Source organism: Rhinopithecus roxellana, chromosome 13, assembly GCF_007565055.1.
Source record: "Rhinopithecus roxellana isolate Shanxi Qingling chromosome 13, ASM756505v1, whole genome shotgun sequence".
In the NCBI taxonomy this organism is placed as follows: domain Eukaryota; kingdom Metazoa; phylum Chordata; class Mammalia; order Primates; family Cercopithecidae; genus Rhinopithecus; species Rhinopithecus roxellana.
In genome coordinates this window covers 14333823-14357212 of record NC_044561.1, presented here as the reverse complement: position 1 = coordinate 14357212, position 23390 = coordinate 14333823, and the positions used below count along the sequence as shown (strand labels likewise).

Sequence of the window (23390 nt, the reverse complement as noted above, 5' to 3'; positions counted from 1 at the left end):
ACCAGCTTTCCCTACCCCCAACCTCCCACCCCTGCCCTCTATGAAAGATCTATATTCTAACATCCAAATTCACATTCACAGTCTCTTCCAGGGTATCCATCCCTCTTGTGCAAATTGGCTCCTCGTGGCCAGCAAGGCATCGTGGAGCTCCCCAGGGGAGGGCTGTGATCAGGCCCTGCCATCATATTTTCTGCACCACCTTGCTTCTGGACCTCAGTTTCCCTACATCAGAAAGCCCAGGAATGCTTTTCCTGATCTGATATTTGCAAGCCATGGAAAGCACATCTGAGAGCAAATGAATGCCTGAGGCTGACAGCCAGCAGACTGCACCTCAGCCCAGCCTCCCCCACACACGACCATAGGCTCTCCTGGCTGAGTAAACATGTTTTATTGGGCCTGGGTACACTTCCTGGCCATTCTGCTCCCACCTTCCCTTCCCCTGCTCTGGCCAGTTCCCCAGCACAGCTCCTCCCTGGGGCCGCCAATACCTGTCCTTCAGATCCCCACTGCCTCCTGCCACTTTCCTACCCTGACACCTGCATCCCCAGCCTTAAGGGGCGTGGAGAGTTTCTTCTCTTATCAGCCTGTTTTACTACCCCCTCCTCCTTGGTTACACAGTAATTTGGAGCAAAATTCCTGGCAAGGACAGATCAACAACTGTCAGCTCCCAGTCGGAGAGAAAGGGCCTCTTCAGTTCTGTCTCAAGAGACTGGGAGAAGCAGCAGGAAGGACCCCACAAGGAAGGGAGGGGCACCCTGGGTCAGGTGCCTGTGGAGAGAGTGTTTCACATGTGAAGTGAGGTCAGGAAAAATAGAATAGAAAAAAGCCAGGGCCAGCCCAGAGACACCTGAGAAGAATCAGACAGCTCAGCCCAGCCCTGGCACAGAGAAGAGACAGGCCTGGCAGCACCCCGGGACCCCCTTTCCTCAGCCTCCACCTGCGGGACAGCAGGAGCACTGATGCACTGAAGGTATGTTCTGGAGTCTGGACGCAGCAGAACTGAAGGAAGTAAAGATGGGTGTCTGGGAAGACCGCTCAAGCTGCAGTAAAGCCCAGCACTGAATTGGCTGCCTGAGGCCAAGGGTGGCACTCCAGCCTCCCAGAGACTGGCTAGAGCCACAGGAAAGGGCCAGAAGCCAGAGAAAGGGCAAAGGTGGACACCCTGCCTCCATACCTCCTCTGGAGACTGACCTCCTCTTTCCTGTGCTCTATTGTTTCTCCCTCTTCTCTTTGTTTGCCACTGGGCAGTGACCTCAGGGATCCTGGCCTAAGCTGGTGATTGTGCAGGCAATGCGTCCGAGAAGACCCTTCTCTGGAAGGTTGAAGCCCAATTCAGCCATGGTGACTCCTTTGACATCAAACTGGTAAGGGCTGTGAGCTGTAGGCACAGGATACCCCTCCTTCCAGCTCTTCTGTTGTCATCTGCCCATGGAAATCCCTGCAGACGGGAAATCCTGCTTGGATCATCTAACTGGAGCCTCTCTGTTCTTCACCTCCACGCGCCCTCTTGACCCCAGGAGGTTCAGGGGAGGAAGTACGCCACTCTCCACTGGCACCCTCCTTGGCCTACAGAGTCACCCCTGAGCCCCTCAGTGTGTGCTGAGGTGGGCCCTGCTCTCTGCAGGGGTATGGAGAGAAATAGCTTGGGGTGCTCTGAGGCCCCGAAGAAGCTGGGCCTGTCCTTCTCCATCGAGGCGATCCTAAAGAGGCCTGCCAGGAGAAATGACGTGGACAGACCAGAGGGGCCAGGCGGAGAGGGCTCCGGAGAAGCTGTGGCCTCAGGCTCTGGGCTAGAAAAGCCTCCACAGGACCAGCCCCAGGGTAAGTGTCTTCTGATCATTTCTTTCTGCTTTCCTGGTCTCCAAGACCCAGCTGGGCTCAGGCAGAGAAAAGGCTTTTCCGTCCATATCAACTGGATAGAGGACTCTAAAATTCAGAGCAAGACTTGGCTCTGGGCTGGTTTCCTAATACACCTTTCAATCTAACCCAAAACTGCTGGTTTTTTAGCTGCAGACACCAAAGCTCAGTTAGTTGCAGAATGCAGGGACCTGGGGCTTGTTACTGTAACCAGGCCCCGGCTAAGAATGCTAGTTACCGTTTATTCACCATTGACAATGTCATAGGCATTCTCTTTTAATTTCAGTAGAAAGCACGATTATCATAACTGGACAGATAAGAAAACTCATCTGTGAAAGAGAAGAGGAGGATAATGTCCCCAAGTTACGTAGCTGGTAAACAGAAGCCCCGCTATCAGGACCCGGCTCTGACTCCCCCAAATCCCTGCTGGGTCCAGCACAATCTCCTCCTTATAAGCCGAGTTCAGTCTGCAAAACTTCCAGGGGCTGAAGCTTTGCCCAGGGGCTTAAGCTTTGGCTCAGGAAAAGTCTGTCCACCCTAATCACCTTCCCCAAGCCAGTGGCCATCTCAAGGCCTGTCCCCAGATAACAGTGACCAGGTAGATCAAGAGCCAGCTTGAGGAAAGGAGGAAAGCTGCACTGGGGCATTGAGGTGGATGCACACACCTGCTAAGAATTAGGAACCCAGGGTGTGAGTCTTGGCTCTGCCGTGGCCTGCTGTGTGACCTCAGGAAAGTCCCTGTCCACTGGAGCCTCACGTTTATTCTTGGCAAAACACTTGGGTGAGGGAATAAGAAATGGTGAAGCTGGTGATGTCTCAAGGGCCTTCTGAGTCTGACAGTCATCGAGCCTGGAATATCTCACATGAGGTTCTCAGTTCTCTCCCCTTTTCCCCCCCTTTTAATCCAAGAAAATGCTGGAAAGGAAGCTCAGGGAGCCCTTAATGTCATTACCTGCCATAAATAGAGCTCCACATCCCCCCGACCAAGCAAGTGTCCCATGGAGGGAGCTGATGAGGGATCACACTCAGCTGCAGGTATGAGGAAGACCAGGAGGGCTGTGTCCGCAGGCAGGAGGCTGGTGTGTTTCCCCGTGGCTGAGTTTTCCAAAGGGAAAGGGTCCCTAGCTCAATTTTTGGAAGTTCATTAATATCTTCCAGTCCATTAAAGATTCATAGAAACATTTCCACTTGGGGTCCTGAGTCTTTCCTGCTGTAGTTGCATAAATCTATGATCACCCTGTGTCATGAGAGGTCTTGCCCCTCCTACCAGAGCAGCTTCCCTTCCCCTAGCCTGATGACGGCAGGCTTCAGAAAGGAAGCCACTCTTTCTAGGCCTCCACGGAAGATTCTGGCATGTTCCGTGTCAGCTATCCATCTGGTCCCACAACAGATCCCAGTAAGTGCCGACCAGACTAGTGGTGGTGACATCGGATGGTGTTTTATGACTTCCACAGCACTTTTGTGGCCATTTTCCCATCTCATTGTCACACTTGGGAGCCCATCTTACAGATGATGAAACCAAGAAGAGAAGATAAATCCCCCACAAAAACTATGTGAGTAATGAGCACTAGAATTGCACCCTGGTGGCCTGAGACCATCTACTCTAGATTATTCCTGAACATAGTTTAAATCCATCCATCTCCCACTATGCTGAAATTCAGCATTTCTGGAAGCTTGGAGAGGGTTCCACTGGCAGCTCTCAAGATGACCTTGGTGGGTATATAGATAAAGATGATCTAGCTCAATAGTCCTGTAATTACTTCTACACTAACCTTGTATTTATGATGAAAGACACTGCTATCCACGTATGGTCATGATATAAGGTATTATTTTAAAATACATTTATTATTTGAGTCAAACAAAAAAGTCTATTTGGGAAAATGCTAAACAAATAATACAGATGGGATCCGAACATGCCAGAAACTATACAAAAGAAATGCAGAAATTGCAAATGAGCTGGAGTCTGTGAAACACACTGGGTGAGGCGGGCAGGGATTCAGGAAACCTGCCCTCTAAGCCCAGATCTGGCCCCAGTGCACAAGAGGACCTCAGGCCAGTCACTTCCCTCTCTGGCCTCAATCTCCCCACCTGTAACATGAAAAGGCAGGGCTAGAATATCCATAAGGTCTCTCCCAGCTCTGACATGCCATGACCAATTTAACAGCAAATTAATTGCTGAAAAACCTTGGAGATTCCCTCGTGGTGATTTTCCACCGTACAATCTTTCTCCCCGTGGAAGGGATGGTCATGATCCCAGGCAGGGCAGAAGCAGAGAGACTGGAAGGCCTCTCCCTACCCTCACAGGAGCCCTCATGCCCAGCCCTGTGCTTATTGCTGCTGGCTGATGCTTCTCTACTTCCCTGTTTTATGTGCCTCCTCTTGTGTAGGACCCCTCAGCAGAGAACAACAGGACCAGAAATAGCAACACCTTCTCCTTCCCCAAGAATAATGGTAGAAGAATAAGTTCCTCTTTGTCTCCACTTAACGTTTAAAAGGCTTCCTAGACAGGCTCACAGACAACCCTTGCCATCTCACCTAGGGAGCTATTAAAATGCAGCCTGTCAGGCGCAGCACCCAAGACTCTGACTCTAAGTCAAAAGGCCCAGGAATCTGCATTCTAACAAGCTCTCCCAAGTGATTCTGATGTTGGTGGCCCAAGGAAGTGGTCCTTTGAGGAAGCTGAGACTCAAAAAGGTAAAGTGGTTTGTTCCAAGCTACAGAGCCAGTACATGCGAGAGATGGGATCAGGCTAGTTATCTGGGCTCCAAGGCTAGCGTAGTGCTCTACTGTCCTCATTTCTCATGGCAGGGACAAAGGTCCCCCCCGACATCTTCCCACTCCTGCAGGGACCTTCATGATCTATAGGTTGGATGCTCCCAGGTCTTAAAAGTCAATGGGAAAATCCAAGACGACCTCTCTATCTGAAAAGATTCTACACCGAGCCTCCTGCTCTCTCTCCTCCAAGGAGAGGGAAGCCCTCCAAAACCCAGGACCCTCCAAAGTTAAGGGAGACCCATTCAGGAGGAAGCCTCTTTATACCGAAAGCTCAGACCCTGGGAAGTAAGAGAGAGAGACCATCTTTGCACCTCTACCACTGATAATCCTCTGTGGGGAAATCATAGGCCCCAGGGGAAAGATGATGGAAAATTGACAAGGAAGAGAGACCACCCCAGTGGGTAAACCAGTATGGATTGCCTGGCCTCTGGGGAACCCAGAGATCTTCCCTTGCCTGCTCACCAGCTATTCATTCAGTGAATAACCACTGAGTGCTTACTCTGGGCCAGGCTGGGGGCTGGGAAGGTGAAGGTGAATAAAACAAGATGCAGTGACTACTCACCTGGAGGGGGATGGAAGTCCCTGGCAGTGCCACCCTGGGGCAGTGCTGACTTCTGCCCATCTTGTCTGGTGGAGCTGGCTAGGGGCAAGGTAAAATTCTTGGCATTTGAGAAGCATCCTGTAGCAAGGGATAGCAACACTTTCTGCAAAGAAACAGATGGTAATGTCAAGCTTTGATGGTCAGATGGTCTCTATCACAATTACGCAACTCTTCCGTCACAGCTGAAACTCATCTGTAGAAAATGTGTAAATAAATGGGTAGGCTTATGTTCCAATAAAACTTTATATACAAAAACAGGGGTCGGTCGGGCCAGATTTGGCCCTCATGCTGCAGTTCATCAAGTGCCTGCCCCTGACACATTAGTGTGGCACTCAAAGTCCTTCCCAGACTGGCCTTGTGCATCCCAGGCTCACCTCCCATCACACCCTCCCCGGCCCTGTCTACCCTCGAGGTGCAGGCAACTCCTCTTCAAATTCCAAACTTTCTTGCCCTTGAAATGCTTTGGTGTCTTTGCCATTTAGAAGCCACTGCTCCTCCTGCCACCTCTTCCTCTTCTTTCCCCTCTTCCTCCCTGTCTGTATTAATTTTCCATGGCTGTTGTAACAAATTACCACAACCTGAGTGGCTCAAAACACAGAAATATATTCTCTTACCATTCAGAAAGCCAGAAGTCTGAAATCCAGCTGTTGGCAGAGATAGCTCCTTCTGGAGGCTCCAAGGGAAAATCTGATCCATGCCTCTCTCGTAGTTTCTGGGGGTTCCAGCAACTCTTATGCTTCTTTGACTTGTAGACACATCACTCCACTTTGCCTCCATCTTCTCACAGCCTTGCCGTGTGTGTGTGTGTGTGTGTGTGTGTGTGTGTGTGTGTGTGTGTGATGTCCCTTTCTCTTATAAGGACACCTGTCATTGGATTTAGGGCCCACCCTAAATCTGCGATGATCTTATGCCCAGAACCTTAATTATATCTACAACTCTATTTACAAAAAAAAAAAATTAGCAATTCCCAGGGGTTAGGACTTAGACATATCCTTTTGGGTGTCACTATTCTACCCATTCTGCCCATTACACTTTCCATCACTTCTTTGTCCCCTCATATTCCTCTTTCTCCTTTCCCTTCCCTGTCCCTCACCTCTTTCTCCTCTCCTCCTCCCTCTCTTCTCCCTCTTTTCCCTAGCCCTCCTCCTCCCCTGAACTACCTGAAATCAAAGACAGCTGCTCTGCTATGGGAACTGGGAGAGGCAGCCCTGGTTTAAGGCTGTGACTAAGGCCTGTGTGTATCTCATCACCTAGTGATTAACAGCTCTGGCTCTTACCCAGGTAGATCCAAGAGCTCCCATCAGAGCAGACAAGAACAGGGCAAAAGGATGTGGAGTTAAAAATGGGCACTTCCCTGAGAGAAGTGTGCTTTGGTCTTGCTCCAATGGACTCCATCTCTCAGTTCCTGACACCAGAGCTATGGGGGACCTTCCTACAGGGATACTGGAAGATTGGTTCTAGAATTGAGAACCTGGCTCAGTCTCAGGCCCTGAGGGGGCACAAGAAAGTGCAAGGCATGGCCCCTACCTGAAAAAAAAAGAGCACTGTATTAGTGTGGGGTCTCCCAAAAAAGCAGACCCTAAGGAAAGGATCTGAGCACAAGTAGTTGATATTGGACACACAAGGAAGTAGTGAAATAATACAAGGAAGGGGAAGCAATGAATAAAGGGTATGTTATTAAGCCAGTGGTCCCTATGGGTAATTGAAGCTCAAATCCTTTGGGAAATGGAGCAAACGTACTCCCCAGAATTATCCAAGGATTTGATCCCTAAAGACAAACGCTGGCAGTAAGAAGCAGATACGGAGCACAGAAAGGCCTGGGTGATACAAGCCAGCCATTGACAACATCAACTATAATCATAAGGCCCAGAATGTCAGAGCTAGGAGAAATCCAAATGGGCAGAGGAGGAGGCTTAAAACCTTGGCTATAATTTAATTTTGATTTATCCATTGTATTCTTTATCCAGACACGCAACAAATAGCCACTGAATATCTACTGAGTGCCAGACATACCTATTGCACAACAAATCATCACACAACTTAGTGGCTTAAAATAATAAATATTTATTATCTCACTCAGTTTTGTGGATCAGGAATTTGGGAGCAACTTAGGTGGTTCTGGCTCAGGGTCCCTCGTAAGATTGCAGTAAAGATGTTATTTGGGGTTGCAGTCATCTGGAGGCTGGACTGGAATAAAAGATTTATGTCCACGGTGGTTCACTCACATGGCTGGTGAGTTGGTAACAGCCACTGGTGGGAGGACCCAGTTCTTCCCTATATAGGAACCTCCACATGCTGCTTGAGTGTCCTCACAAAATGGCAGATAGCCTTTCTCAAAGTAAATAATCCTAGAGGGACAGCCAAGCGGAAGCAGCTTCCTTTTAGGACTTAGCCTGAGAAATCACATCGCATCACTTTCACTGCATTTCATTCATTAGAAATGAGTCACCAAGTTGGGCCCACGTAAGGAGAATTTGAAAGAAGTGTCCATGAAGTTGCAAACCCCTCTGACAGCCACTACGGTACTGAACTGGGCACTGGAGATGGTGTAGAGCATCACAAAACCTTTTTGGCCGGTTTTGTGGAAGATGATTTTTCCATGGACAGTGGGTGGGGGAATGGTTTCAGGATGATTCCAGCACATAACATTTATTGTGCACTTTATCTCTATTATTATTACATACTCACCATAATGTAGAATCAATGGGAGCCCTGAGTTTATTTTTCCTATGAGAATCTAATGCTGCCACTGATCTGACAGCAGGTGAGACAAATAACCACCAAATAATCACAAATGAAAGTACAATTACAATTGTGACAAGTGCTGGGGAGATGGTGACATAGTACTCCAAGGGACGATTCCGTGGGAGATTGGTCTGTCAGGGAGGTCAGAAAATGCTTCCTAGAGAAGTTATGGTTGGTCTGTAATCTGAAGACTGAGTAGGGTGGAAGGGAGGGCATTCCACATGGAGGGAGCCCCAAGGGCAAGAGCCTATTAATAGATGATGCCCAAGGATACAATTTGAGGTCTAGGAGCCAGAAAGGAGCCAACCCACGCGGCCTTGTAGGCTACAGTAGAGATTTTTATTTTTGCTTTGTATTCCTAGGGGAATGAAGAATCATTTTCAGATTTTAGGCAAAAAAGTGTATAATGATCAGTATTAATGAGAGCTATTTGGTTACAATTGACAAAAATTATCTTAGGTTAGCTAAAATGGAGAGGGACATGTAGTGCCTTGGAGGAAATTAAGAAATCAGTTCCCAGACTAAGCCACGTGAAGGGCAGAATGATAAGTAACCTTCAGCTGTGATGGGATCCAGACCCAATAATGTCATCAAGTCTCTGCAGCTGTTTCTCTCTGCATGCGCGCTCACCTCTTTCTTGCTGCTAATTGGCATTCTCCTAATAGCTTCCAATAGTTTCAAGAGTTAGATCAGTCTCCAGTGATGTCTTCAAGCCCTCTAAAATCCCGTGTTCAAAAGCCCCAGAGGAGGGACACCCATTGGCCGAGCTTGAGTGAGATGTCCACCTCCAAACCAGTCAACTGAGACCAGAGGGTGTGGCTGGAGGAGTTGTGTGTGCTTGGGACTTGTCTGGAGTCTTCATCTTGCTCTTCTCCTTCTACTTCACTGTTCCATGCTGGGATGATGGTTCCTTATTTCAGGACCCTTAGAACCCTTCGTACATCATTTTAGACTCCATATATGGAAACCTCAAGTTTCTTTATCAATGGTGTGTTGCTGAAGAGGTTTCCTCCCCATTCCTTGTAAGGAGGCAGTTGTTAATAATTTGTCGGCCAGAAATGTCTCTTCCTCCTGTTTGAAAGCCCTGTGACTTTGTATATCTCCAATCTGGGCACTCAGCACATTTGCCACCTTGGTCGGCCTTCCGTAGGTATTTAAGCAAAGAGAACAATTAAATTCCTCCTCAGTTCTTGGTAAGAAGGGTAACTAAATATGGATTTCCCCATTGAACAGGAACAAGTTCTAGGACACTTCCTGTGTCACACCTTGAAACATCCCCTGACTACACAGCTTGTGTTGTCTGATTATTCCCCTGCATCAACATAGTATAGATTGGAGAGGAAGTGGAGAGGGTCTGAAACATAAACACACACTCATACACATACACACACACACATGCACACATGCAACACATGCACACATGCACACAACTTCCCAGCAAGGAAGAGAGAACTGTTGAAATATTATAGCACATGAAATCAACCCATTGCTATCCTGTCCCAATAATCTGTGCCCATGCTTCATGTTTTAGTCTCACCAGACCTAAGCACATTGTCATTAGTCACATTGTCATAGCACAAATATGATATACAAACCTAACAAAGTGCTTTAAAACACAGAAGAGGAAATAATGAACCCTGCATAACACCATCAGAGACAGCCCTTCAGAGAAGAAGTGGTTTTTGAGATGGAGTCAGGCAGAGAAAGGGAGAGGACATTCCAGGAAGAGGAAAGCCTGTGAAGCAGCATCCAAGAGGTATAAAAAGGAATAATCCTTGAGAAACAACAAAATCGAGTGGCTGGAGTCTAAAATTCATGGAGCACAGTCACAAGAGATGAAAGAAGTAAGGTAGATGGAAGGTCAAGTGTGTCAAGAACTTTGGCCTTTATGTGTATATCAGCATTTTTTAAGCCTTAGATTTTACAATGTTTTGGGAACTTCAGGCTTTCATTGAGATGCATGACCAGAGCTGCCTTGGATGAAGGGGAAGATGGAGGAGGCCCCACACACACTACAATAAAGGAGCTCTACTGCTGTTTGTTTTGTAGGATTTCCTTATAATTTCATTTAAACAAAGGGTACAGTTGCTTTAAAATAAAAAAGGAAGAAAGAAAAAATATTTTAAATACATAAGTAAAAAGTATGGGTGAGTGTGGGTGTGTGTGGGTGTGTGGTGGGGGAGTACATATGCTAAAATTCCTACACACAAAATATTATGAAAGTGAGACCACAGGTGTGGAAGATGCAAGCCTCACACTGCCTAGAGAGTGCTAAGCCAGTCACCCCTGGGAGTGGCACTCCCTTTCTGGTGAGTTTTCCAAGGGTCTCCTCCTAATTGTTCCAGTGATTTCTTTATTCTCATCTCTTTCCACCTTGCTGTTTTATTTCGTTATTTATTTACACAAGAAGTTCCTGTGTATTACAGAAAAATAGAAAATACAGATTAATAGGTAAAAGAAATGTAACTATAATTCTACCATCTCACCATCCAGTAATAATCACTACAGATATTTTGACTGATTGACTCACAGAGACTCATAGAAAAAAAATGTTTACAAATATGGAAGCTAGTTTGTTGTAAGCTGAAATTTCACACTCTTAAATGTAAAAAAAAAAAAAAAAAAAACTACTGTGTTTCAACTAGGAGATTCACAACATACCTTAGAAAGAAATATTTGATTTATTTGAGCTTTGACGGATGAGTAGGAGTTCGCTAGGCAAAGGAGGAGGACAAGGTATTCCAGACTCAGGGAGCACAGAACAAGGGCCTGGAAAATAAAAGTGCATAGCTGATTTGGGGAATGTGGAAATGGTCAGGTGGGACTAAAATTATAGAAATGACAATTGAGGGAAAGCAGATGATGCTAGAAAGATGGAATGGGAAAGGCCTTGAATGCCATGCTAAGAAGCTTGCCTTGTTCCCTTTGGGCACAGGGAACCAAAGAAAGTCTGTGGCCTGACTAGGGAAATGAGGCCAGCACAGGTCAGCCATGGGGAGACTCCTGCCCTGCACCCCACCTTCGTGTGTCAGGAGGTGTCCCCTACAGGAGGGCTGCAAAGAGGGCCCTGGGTGTCCTCCATGGTGAACCCACTGTTTTCAGAAGACAAGGGTGAGGCCCGTTTCCAGAGACTGCCCAGCGGCAACGTCCCCGGGGCCTTTAGCTGCGCAACCAGGACCAATTAGCAGACCCCAGAGAAGAAGCAATCAGGGGAGGGCGCTGAGAGCGGAGAAACATCAGTTTATAATTAGGTGGCCTACTCACCTGTGTAAATTGTGTATTTCTTATGATCGATGTGCTAAACGGCTCAGGTTTAATTAAGTTCTGCTGACTCATTCTCTTCGAAGACCTATTAAAGTGTGAGTCACAGCTTGTACCATTAACAATGGGGACAGGAGCAACTTGAAAAGGGTGGCAGTTCCCTGCTGCCTCCACCCCCTCCACTGTTGTCCCCATGTGCCCACTCCCCAGGTAGGCTGGGCTGTGACCACCTGCTTCTTGGCTTCTCTGCCCAGAACCTGGTAGGGAGATGCTGGGCTGGATGGGAACCGAAGGGTTTTCTGACTCCTGATCCAGTGCTCCTTCCAGGATGATCCATGCTGCCTCAGAAGTGTCCCCTCTTATCAGGGACCCAGAACACCCTGGTTTCTCCTGGTGATTGAGAATCCTATCCTATGCATGGGCCAGGGCCATCAATGAGCTTGTATTTTCCAGCCTCTTGCCTAACGAGTTTCCAAAATTCTACACACTGAACTGCATTCTACCTTCTCTGTTCCATATTATGCTGTTCTTCCTTCTCCCACCTTATTCCCTTATTTGTAACTCTCTGTGGTCTGTAACCCAAGCATCAGCCTTCCTGGTGCCCTCACAGTCTCCTCTTTTCCTGCAGGAAAGTTGAAGTGCTGACCTTCATCATTCCTGAGCTGCCCCCTTGGACACTGCCCTTTACACTCCCACACTGCTTTGTGGGCCATAATTAGGGGACTCTGCTCTGACTCATCGCCCAGAGCTCCTGGGCACCATCCCCTCCCCTGGTTATCCTCCTTCTCCCCAGGCACCAGCGGAGATGTGAGTGTGGGGCACTCCTCTCTTCCTCTCGCCTTCCCTATACTTCCGGTTTCCCCAAAGCCATCAAAGCTGACACTGTACTTTCTTTCCTGGTATACCTGTCAGATACTTTCTTTCTTTCCTGCTGCCTCCATCCCCCTCCACTGTTGTCCCCACATGCCCACTCCCCAGGTAGGCTGGGCTGTGACCACCTGCTTCTTGGCTTCTCTGCCCAGAACCTGGTAGGGAGATGCTGGGCTGGATGGGAACTCAAGGGTTTTCTCACTCCTGATCCAGTTCTTCTTCCAGGTGGGAGATTTCAGTGATCTTTCGTAATTGTTTCAGTGATTTCTTTATTCTCATCTCTTTCCACCCTGCTGTTTTATTTGGTTGTTTATTTACACAATAAATTCCTGTATATTACAGAAAAATAGAAAATACAGATAAAAAGGTAAAAGAAATGTAACTAGAATTCTACTATGTGGCAATTAGAGGAACTTGCAATGCGGGGAGAAACTTAAAATTAGACTCAGAATATGACTTTTCCAAAAATCCAGTGGAAGACCCTCTAAGGCAGCACTGTCCAGCAGAACTTTCTGTGATGATAACAATGTCCTATATCTGCACTATCCAATACCGTAGCCACTAGCCACATGTGGCTATCAAGCGATGGAGGGTATGACTAAGAAACTGAATTTTTGTACTCTATTTAAGTTAAATAGTCACATATAGCTAGGGGCTATCATATTGGACAGTGCAGTTCGAAGGAGTTAAACCCTTCACAAGGTACAACCTCAGATCCTAATCTCATTTCCATGACTCCAGGTTGAAGTCTGCCTCAGATCCTAACCTCATTTCCCTGGCTCCAGGTTGAAGTTTATTTGTCTCTCCCAAAACTGCTCTTGGCCTTCTGGTTGGGTCTTCGCAGTCATACTTCCTCACCAGTATGAATTTTAGGCACCCCTCCTTACTCCAAGAGAGGCCACTAAATCTGTGAGACACAGGGACAACAACATCATCACCATCATCATCACCTCTCAAAGACAAACATTTATCCTGAGAATGTGTAGTTCAAAGCTAATGAGAAAACATATTTTTCTCACCAGCCTATGACTTGGCAGGCAGCCCCTCCTCCATGAAGTCAGCAGTCAGGTTGTTTTGCAGAGCAAAGTTTAGATCCTTTCCTTCTTCACCCCACCTCTAAATTACCTTTTTCCAGTACTCTTGGGAACAGGAAAAAGCCATCATGTCTTAAAAGCTGCTCCTTTAGTTACACAAATGGAAGCTTTGAAATATTTATTTTATTATGGATTCTATTCTTAGTCATAAATCCTTGTTCACCTGCGTTTCCTTCTGGGGTAAATGGAGGAGATGGCTTATTTTCATTACGACCCATCTTATGTTTCTACTCCTGTGTTCTCCACATTATTTCATTTCCTGTATTCTGGTTCCACATCCCACATTCTCTCCCACATTTCTATAGTCCCAGGAAGACCTCAACTCCCTGCTGTCCTTGACACCTCAGTTTTCCAGGTCAACCTGGAATCTTCCCTTTTGTAATTTTTTTTTTTTTTTTTTTTTTTGGCAGCTTCCTGCAGAACTGTACCATATCATTTACTATCATCTAATATGCTGACTGGCTGAATGAATGAAGGAGTAAATCCAATACTGTCAGGCATGGCTTGTTCATTTTGTACTCCTGCAGACAGGCCCTCAGTGCCTATTAGCTGCTGGTTACAGAGACAACATTCACTGAGCTCTTGGAATGAATTAACACCTGCCATTTCTCTCTACATCCATTCTGACTGATTTCAGCTGTATCCCTTAAACACAACACCAGCTCTAAACATAGAATAAATATCTTTTTAAAAAACCACGAAGTTAAAAAGGCAGTGTGCACTTGGGGAGGGAAAGGGGTCGAGAGGGAGAGGCAGAGATGAGGCTCTCCTACAGAGTTGGGTCACAGGCCAATAGCTTACTCTAGTGGGGAGTAATGTTCAAAGCCTCACTGCCTGCGACTCCCAAGAAGCTTCCAAGAATCCACAAAAGTGAGCAAAAGTACTTTGAAAGGATAAAAATGGATTAACAACAAAAGTGAGGGGTGGTAGAAAGGATTGAGAACAAAAGCAAACCTGAAATCCCATTTCTACAACTGAGACAACTGGGCCTGGTGGCTTCCCGGAGAGAAATCTCACTGGCCTTGTCCCTTTCACCAAGTAAACGCATCCTGCAGGCAAGCCTGAGGCAAGGACTTTTGAGCCATTCATCCTCCATCCCAGAGAAGGAGGATTATAAATATCAGGGTGGATTTTGCCTTAGTGACCTGATCATTCAACGTCTCTCTCCCCCTCCATTCTACTGATGGGGAGACTGAGGCCCAGAGAATGAATCTAGAATGTGGCACAAGTTGCATAGTGGAACCAGGAACAGAGCTTGGATTTTCTGATGTCCAGCTCACTGGGTTTTCTACTATCCAATGACAGCAGGATCAATCATAAGCACCAAGAAAGAAAGCAAGTTAGTTGATTTTTTCAGGTGTTAAACCCTCAGAAGTGAAATCTATTTTTCACTGAGTGTCTACTCCAATTCTTAACGTGTGATGACTTTACCTCTCTTATTTGGGGTAAAAAGCAAGTGGGCTGTGTGGGAGTCAAGGGACCTCAGCTGGAGCTCAGACTCCCACCCCTCCTTTGTAGCAGCTTCAGCTCACGTCAGTCATCCTTTCTGATGTGTGACATCTGACATAGTACAGAGTTTCAGACAAATCCTGTGGAAGTCTTTTCTGTCCAACAGGACTGAGAGCAGAGCCTGAATTCTACTTTTATCCATTTAAGGCACATATTTGTTGAGCTCTCACGGGGAGCCAGTTCCTCAGCTGGTCTCAGATACAGTCAGATACAGTCCCTACTCAGATATAGTCTCTGCCCTCCAGGGGCTCACAGCCTAGAGATAGATGACAGAAGACACATGAGGCTTCCTTCCCTGGGAGGCTTAGCGTTCTCTGAGCATGAGTATGAGTGACCCTGGGACAGGAACTACCTAGGTTCTCAATTAATTCCTGAGAGCGACTTTTCTTATAAGGAATGAGGAAAAAATCAGGAGAGGCGAGGTGTCAGCTAGAATGGTACGAATTCCCCTGGGCCCCAAAAATGAAGGTGATCTGGGGAGACGGTTTGTGCCTTTTCTACAATCCCTAAAATCACATCACAGGGACAATCTGTGGTCCAATTAAGACAAGGATTTTAATTCTGTCCTCAGAAGTCCATGGTCAGGTAAACAAACCCACTGCCACCTGGTTTGGTCCTTCCTCCAACGTCCTCTGTCACCTGACTCCAACCAGGAGCTACAGGCAATGCTGGCTGAGTCTCCCATTCTGCCGATGGGGCAATCTTCCTTACTCTCCATTGTGTGGCCAGGTCCAAGGACCACTTTTCTGTCCTCATCGTAATTGGTCTGTCTGCAGCATGGACCCAGCTGACTGTGCCTTCTTTCTTGAAACAGTCCTCACTTGCCTCCTCCTTCAGAGGCCTCCCTTCTTGGTCTCTTTGTTGCCTTCCCCATTGCTGAACCTCTACATGGTGGAGGCACCACAGACTTGCTCCCAGGCCCTCTCCTTTCCCCCACCTACACTTTCTGCCTGTGTGATACCCATTCCCATGACTATAAATGCCAAAGAGATGCTGACAATTCCCTAATTCGAACCTCCGTCCTCAGTTCCACTTTGAGCTCCAAACTTACCAATGCATCTTCCTATTCCATAGCTTCCTTTGGCTAGCCAATAGACATCACACACTTAACATGTCCAAAATGAACACCCAATTTCCCCATAATACAAACACATGCACACACACACACGAACACACACACACACACCTTTTGCTCAAGCCAAAACCAAACTGTTGTCCCTGATTTATCTCAGCCAAAAGATAATCCACCAACCTCACCTGACAGCCTCTGTCCAAAATATACCCCATAATTAGCTCTATACCTCCCTGCAAACAACTTCAGCAGCATGACAAGAGAGATGGTAGTTGATGGATCTCATCTTACTTCTCACATCCACCACCCCTGCACCACTAGAGGGGTTTGAGTCTCTTTCCTAGTTGTGTAACAAAACATTTCCAGGGATTGATTCCAAAAGGTCCAGTTCAGCTTCCCACACTTGAGCCAATCCAGTTCCCACTACAACTACTTGGTTGGTGTATGCGAAGAATAGTTTCCAAAAGGAGGACAGGGCAGGTCTCAGAAAAGAGGCACTTCTGGGCAGATAAATCCCAACAGGTGTCCACTTCCCTCTGTTAGCTCAGTGACCACCATGTGTTCTAGGTCATGAGCAAGCCTATCTGTACCCCCTATGTCACCATATGATGAGTGCTTCCAATCAAGGACCAAGCCTTCAGCTTTTCTACACCTCACTGCCTAGTGTTGTGCCTGGCACAAAGAAGTATGTGCTTAACAAAAAAGGTGGATGAATGAATGACAAAACTAGCAAGTAGAATGAAGATATTGCCAGTAAGGAAGATCACCCAGGGCTAGAAAGATTAGGACATAATTTTTGGAGATTATAAGAATGAATGCATGTGCTAAAGAATCCGCAGACATTAGAATTGCAGACGAGAGAGAAGAGGTGATCCCAGACAGAGGGGACTACCTTAGAAAAAACAAAGTGATAAGCACACACGTGATGTGTTATGGATACAGTAAGCAGCCCAACTTGAATGAAGCAAGGTATGTGGGTCAACAAAGTATTGGAGGCAGGGCTGGCTTCATGGGCATGTGTGTGACCAATGCAGATGCTCAGGACCCTGTGCTTAGAAGGAGGCCCTGAGAGTGGGATTGAATGCATATTGTCACCATCTTGAAATCTTAATAATTGTATATTTGAATATCTGATTAGTGAAATCCAGTGGAACAGTGGTGAATGCACCAGAAGCAATCAACACTTTCTCATAACCTCCCAGCTTCTCTAGGACGGGCTTTTGGTCAACTGTTTCTCTGCTCCTACCCAGCAACTGCTGTTCCCTCCATCTTGGTGGGGAAGGGGACTGGGCAGGGGTTCACGGAAGCTTGAGGTCAAGCACTGAGTTGCAGAGTGGAACCAAGTTTCTTCATGGGGTATCCATGACTGTAAGTCTTAGGGTGGGTCCCCAGGTCCCTGTGAGGTCTATTCTCACCCTGTGAGTATCCTTGTGCTCTCTGAGGGATGCATGACATGAAATAGCAAATAAAAACCCACTATGGCAGTTTAAGAGACTATGGAAAAAATAAAAAGCTATGTTTCGGCTTTTTGATGAAAATGTGAAATTTTCACATTTTCATCTTGCACTGGGCCCCACAAATGATGCAGCCAGCTCTGACTAAAATGGAAGCTGGACGGGTGGGCTGGAGACAGACTGTCAACAGCTTTGACTGCTACCGAGCTCAGCCTTTACTTTGCAGACCAAGACTGACACACTTTTTCTATGAAGAACCAGGTGGTAATTACTTTAGTCTTTGCAGGCCACATGGTCTCTGTTGCAATGATTCAACTCTGCTGTTATAGTGCAAAAACTGTCAGAGACAATATGTAAACCAAAGGGAGAAGCTGTGTTCTAATAAAACTTTATTTAAAGACAGACAGTGGGCCAGGTTTGGCCTGGTGGCCATAGTTTGCCATCTCCTGCTGTAGACAAAAGAGAGTCATTGAAGGCAACTGAGCAGCAGAAAGGCACAATCAAAGAAGATTTTCTAGAAGGTTAACTTGGCCTCACTGTCCGTGGTGGGTGAGGGTCGGTGTAGAGGCAGAGGATTTTAGGAAAGAGAATACTGTGAAGCTGCAAGCTTGAGAAGCCAGAGGCCAAGGCTCGGGAGCAGCAGTGGGGTGGAAGGGTAGGACAAGTCAACACAAAAACCTCGCCTAGGTGCTGACATCAAGGCCACTGACCCAACTTGGACCTTCTCCCATGCAGAAGGGAGGAAGAGCAAGCGAAGGGTTCGTACCACCTTCACCACCGAGCAGCTGCATGAGTTGGAGAAGATCTTCCACTTCACCCACTACCCAGACGTTCACATCCGCAGCCAGCTGGCAGCCAGGATCAACCTCCCAGAAGCTCGGGTTCAGGTACAGCCATCCCTTCCTCAGCCCCCAGCCTCCATGCCCTTGGGACCATGTGTGAGACACAATATATCCTGGGCCCTTTGGGGTTGCCCCATCTAAAAGTTTCTGTTGGCTTTATCCTGTGAGTATAGTCATTTTGGCCAAACATTATTTTCTGTGAAATGAGGTCACTCTAGTTCCAAAATGGTTTCTCTCCTCTGGGAATGGAAAGGGACTGAAGTGGCATCCGTGATCACCACGGATCTCTGCTCCATACCCTTCCTCCCCAGTTGGCGACAGTTCCAAAATGTCGTTCACCATGCAGCCTCATTCACAAAATAGGTCTTAGCCATCTAGACTGGGGGTCAACAACCTTTCCGCAAAGAGCCAGATGGTAATGACGTTAGGCTTTGCAGGGTATATTGTCAGTGTCAGAGCAACTGTTCAAACAGGCCAAGGTAGCACAAAAACAGCCTCAGAAAATATGTAAACACACTTTATTTATGAACATGAAATTTGAATACTGTGTAATTTGCCCGTGTCATAAAATATTACCCTTCTTTTTTTTTTTCTAGCCATTTAAAAATGTGAAAACTATTCTTAGTTCATGAGCCATTCAAAAACAGGTGGAAGGCCAGATTTAGCCTGTAGGCTGCCGTTTGTCAACCCCTGATCTAGGACACAGGGGGATTCCTTTGGAGGCAGTGTAGCAAAGTGGAAAAAGTCTTGAATTCATGGTCTTGGTTGGAGACCTGGTTTAAGCACCAACAGGCTAATCTCTCATCCGTGATCTCTTCACCCCAGTTATGTATTGCTTCATAGTAGGGTTAGAAATACAGTAGCCCATTGTCACTCACCAGAGGTATTTCCTGCCCTCTTCACATGCACCCAGCTTTGCAAGTGCCACTCTAGCACATGACATTCCACCAGATCCTACTGTGGCACCGTTAGCATTCTCTCTAAAATAGTTTTGTAAGTCACTCTCCTTTTTTTCTTTCCACAAATGCAATGGACTCATTCTAATTCAAAATCAGGCCAACATTTGGTTCTTTATTCTATCCTTTCCTTCTGGCTGAGGACCACTCCTCTCTTAGACTTTTCTCCTTTTTTTTCCCATCTAGAATGAGACACTGGCTAAATGGGAAACCCCTGTATCAGCCACAAAGCCCAGAATTCAACACCTGCCTGTGCAGAATTACCAAGGATAAATGGCTACAAGTCAGGGACCATCAGCACCTGCTCAGGAACACAGGGAGCTGCCAATGTTCAGCCTGACAAGGGGCCCCAGGGGTTGAAAACGGGTGGCCCACTGGTGACCCACACATGACTTCCATTTTGTCTGCACAGTAGTTTAAAACTCAGAAGCTTTCACATAAAAATCAAGATTCCACTTTGGAGATTGCATGAACCTGCAACACCAGACTCACATTTCCACATGGTGACTGTTGACAGGAGCTGAGAAGCTGCCCCATTTTGGCTTTATTCACCACAGACCCCGACACTCCCAATTGTGCAGCACCAGCTGCTTCACTCATGCATGGGCCCCTGGCCTTGTAGGCATTGAAGGTGGAAACCCTGGTTCCCTCTCAGAAAGCTGACCTCCAGATCCAAAGACATCCTGAATGCCACAGAGCTTTACAAACTATAAAGTGAAGTCCCTTGGAAGGCATAGTTATTATGAATTTGGGGGAGGTGTATTAGATGGAGGAAAACTCTTACTTATCCCCATCCTTTCTCCCTAATTACAGATCTGGTTCCAGAATCAGCGAGCCAAGTGGCGGAAGCAGGAGAAGATTGGCAGCCTGGGGGCTCCACAGCAGCTGAGTGAAGCCAGCGTGGCCCTGCCCACAAATCTGGATGTGGCTGTAAGTGGCTGAGGACTCAAGGTAGGGTGGAAGGAGCCATTGTCTGGAAATATCCCAGTCAGACCCAGATGTGAAGAAGCATCTCGGGGCTCTGTCTACAGGAAAAGGTGCAAGGAAAAATCTTTTAGAAACAGCATGGGGTAAGGAGAAATCTGGAAGACTGTGAGGCCTGGGACAAGTGGCTGCCTCTCTGTCCTCATGTCCTCCTCCCTTAGTGATCATCATGGTGCCTGTCCTTCCTGTGCAAAAATTCTCAGTTTATAAAACAGGATCACAGAGGGAAGTGCAGTACACAGACGTTGGAGTCAGAGTGCCTGAGTTCAAATCCCAGCTCTGAATTGCCTGAGGTGTGGCTTAGAAGAGTCACCTAATCCCTCAGAGAGTATAATAAAGTTTTTTGATGAGGATGAAATAACTGAGACATAGAGGATGCCTAGCACCTAGGAAGTGCTCCCTAAGGATTTAGGGAGCCATCCATGGAGACAGCACATATTTTTGGGTCGGCACCAGGTGCTAAACACTGGGGATAGAGCAATAAACAAAATAGACAATACTTCTCTGCCCTAGAGTTAAAGGTTTTTACATACCCACAGCAATGCCTGGGATTTTTCATTTATTCATTCTTTGCAAATGCAGAAGCTGGGCCCTGAGAGGCAAAGTGACTTTTCCATGTCAAACAATTGTAAGTACCAGGATTCAAGCCAGGTTTTAAATCCCCAGACCATGCACTTCTCCCCACCTACAGTAACCAACCGTCCAGGTTTGCATGGGTCCACACAGGACTTTCAGAGCTAAACCCAGAAGGTCCTAAGCAAACTAGAACAAGTGGATCACATTACCCACCCTTAGCTTCCCAAGCCAGGGAGGAAAAGGCTGAGAAGCTGCAGAGACAGCTTAGGACTCACTTCTCTCTCCTGACCTCTCCTTGTGACAGGGGCCCATGTGGACATCCACTGCTCTGCACAGGCTGGCTCCTCCCACAAGCTGTTGTCCATCGGCTCAAGATCAGCTGGCCTCTGCCTGGTTTCCTGCCTGGATCACCCTCCTCCCAGGGCACCCATGTGACACACAGCCTGTCCCAGGTCCTCCCATCCATCAAACTTGCATCCCTGTGTTATGCATCCTTCCACCTCCACACCCCAAATGGGGCAGCATCTGTGCTACTTCAACATAGATTGGACATCCTCTCCCAGATGAGCCATTTTCCTATCTAGGTGAAGGCAGGTAGCAGATGTGCCCTGGGCCTCTGGGGCAATCGATCTCACAATCCAAAAATGGTCCACAGCCCAGGAAGCTACCCTGAACATGCCAGTTGGAAAGCTGCACCAGACTCGAAAGCAAAGTAAACAATCAAGGACAGCTCTCATCTCTCCTGGCTAAAGCTGTTCTCCTGGTTCAGAAGACAGGCTGGATGAGATCTCAGGCTGAGCTCCGAAATACAGAGGTAATCCTCCAGCACCTGTGCTTCCTCTAACTTGCTGTGTGACCTCCATCTGGTCACTCACCCTTTCTGGACCTCATCTGTAAGAGGAGCCAGCTGGATAAGATGATTTCTGAAGACCCTTCCATGGTGGGCACCAAGGCACAGAGGAGGCCAAGGAGAGGTTGTTTGTTCATGCATGCGTTCATCCATGACACAGGAGTACCTACTGAGGATTCCATAAACAGAACAGGATGTAGAAATAAACAATTCGGGTTCTGTCCACGTTTGTCAAAGGGTGGTTCTGGCCCACCTCGGAAAGCAGAATACTTGCTCAACAACCTTGCTGTTGGCCCAAATCTAACACATTCTTTATGACTGTGAGCATCTCAGAGTGAGAGAAAAAATGCAGAAAGTTTTTAAAATTCTGAACAGGAGTTAGTGTCTTTCGTTATCTCGTTGGATGGGGAAGGGATGTTGTCATTTCTGGCACAGATGAAAAGTAGAACGGTAAGCTCTTTTCGTTCAGTTTATCTTTCTAGGATATATGAAAAGGGACCAGCTGGAAGACCAGCCTCACTCTGTCCTCGAAAGCCTAAGCTTTCATTCAACTCCCTATTTCCATACAAAGACCCTGGGCAAACCACATGTTCTGTCTGAGCCTCAGTTTTCCTATCCGTAAAATGAAGGTAGCCTGGCCTGCCTCAAAGAGTGTTCAGGAGGCTCTGAGAGGACATGAGTGTACTTTGCAAAGTGAGGGCGAGGCCCAGTGTGGAGTGATATCATTATTCCAAGATTCCCCTGCAAAAGTGGCTGCTTTGGATCCCAGCCCAGGATGAGTAGTTCCTGCTCCCAGGGAGGTCATCCGCTGAGTGTCGCTTTTGTACAGGTGTCTCTGATTCTTGTCCTTGCAGGTGAAAGACAGGGCCTGCTCCCCTAAGCTGGGAAGCCTGGAATGACCTCTTGCACAAGCCTAAAGTAAATTCCAGGAATCTTCCCCAAATCCCAGATCCTCTGCAATCTACCTGCACCCCTGACCCACCCAGGAGTTGGACCGGGAGTTGGGAAGCCTAGGTCTTAGTCCTACACTCCTTCTAATTTGCTGTGTAACCTTACCATTAACCTCTCTGGGCCTCAGTTTTCTCATCTGTTTTGGAGGTAGCAAGGCTAGCTCTGTCTTCAGGCATGCAATATGCCAGAACTACAGACAACAGCCCACAGGATGCAAAAGTGCTTTGCCATCTTAAAAGTGCCAGATCACCCAGAGTCTATGAATGTGGATATCGACACCAGGTCTCTAGCACCGCTGGATGAAAGGAGAAGGCTGGAGGCTGAGGGAGGAAAGAGCAGTTAACAAACAAAGGCAGTAGCTCATCACTTGGGTAGCAGGTACCCATTTTAGGACCCTAAACTCAAATGTGCAAAATAAAATTTCTATCATTTTGTTATAACTGGATTTACTTTCTATGTTGTTTTGCAGGAAATGTATTCTGGTTACTTCTAGCGTCTGTTCCCCTTCTTCCCAAGGGGGTACTTTGCTAGGCTGAGGGGGAGGGTTGGAGAAGTGTTTATGCAAATGCCACCTCCAGCCTCCCAGAGGGTATGTTTGCTTCTCAGCTTTCTCAGTCTCCTGCTAGTGTCTTATCTAGCCTGGCCTTGGGCATGACCCCTCTGCCCTAGGGACGCATCACCCCATTCAACTCCCTTTTGGGGGTTCACTCCACATCCTCCGCTGTAGCCTCTCACCATAGTTGTGAATCCTCGCTGGCTTCCTCTCTCTTTCATGAGCAAGAGGAAAAGCTGACAACTCTCCCACACACTTCTAGGGTCATGGGAGCCCTGGGCCAGGCAGCAGGTCTCACTCATTCTAGACCTCCCACAGCCATTTCTCATGCCCTGGTGATAGGCAGGTCATGGATGAGACTTGCAGATCTCCAAACTTGTAAGAAGAGTGGAAAAGATGCAGGTCCTCTCTGCTCTGTGGTCCCACTCCCCTTTCTCAGC

The 23390-nt window shown here is 47.2% G+C and overlaps 1 protein-coding gene across 1 annotated transcript; it reads left to right on the top strand.

The window, feature by feature from the left end:
- The first annotated feature begins 669 nt into the window (after nt 1-669).
- Nucleotides 670-22837, top strand: ISX (intestine specific homeobox). Its single transcript, XM_030915689.1, has 5 exons — nt 670-970; nt 1258-1821; nt 17974-18125; nt 19850-19966; nt 20901-22837. The coding sequence occupies exons 2-5, from the start codon at nt 1629-1631 to the stop codon at nt 21138-21140; spliced, it is 702 nt and encodes a 233-aa protein (XP_030771549.1). The 5' UTR covers nt 670-970; nt 1258-1628; the 3' UTR covers nt 21141-22837.
- Nucleotides 22838-23390: the final 553 nt, after the last annotated feature.

Coding starts and splice junctions, on each gene's coding strand:
- ISX (XM_030915689.1), top strand. CDS start 1,629: ATGGAGAGAAATAGCTTGGGGTGCTCTGAGGCCCCGAAGAAGCTGGGC. Junction 18,126..19,849: donor TCCCAGAAGCTCGGGTTCAG/GTACAGCCATCC, acceptor CCCTAATTACAG/ATCTGGTTCCAGAATCAGCG. Junction 19,967..20,900: donor CCACAAATCTGGATGTGGCT/GTAAGTGGCTGA, acceptor TCCTTGTGACAG/GGGCCCATGTGGACATCCAC.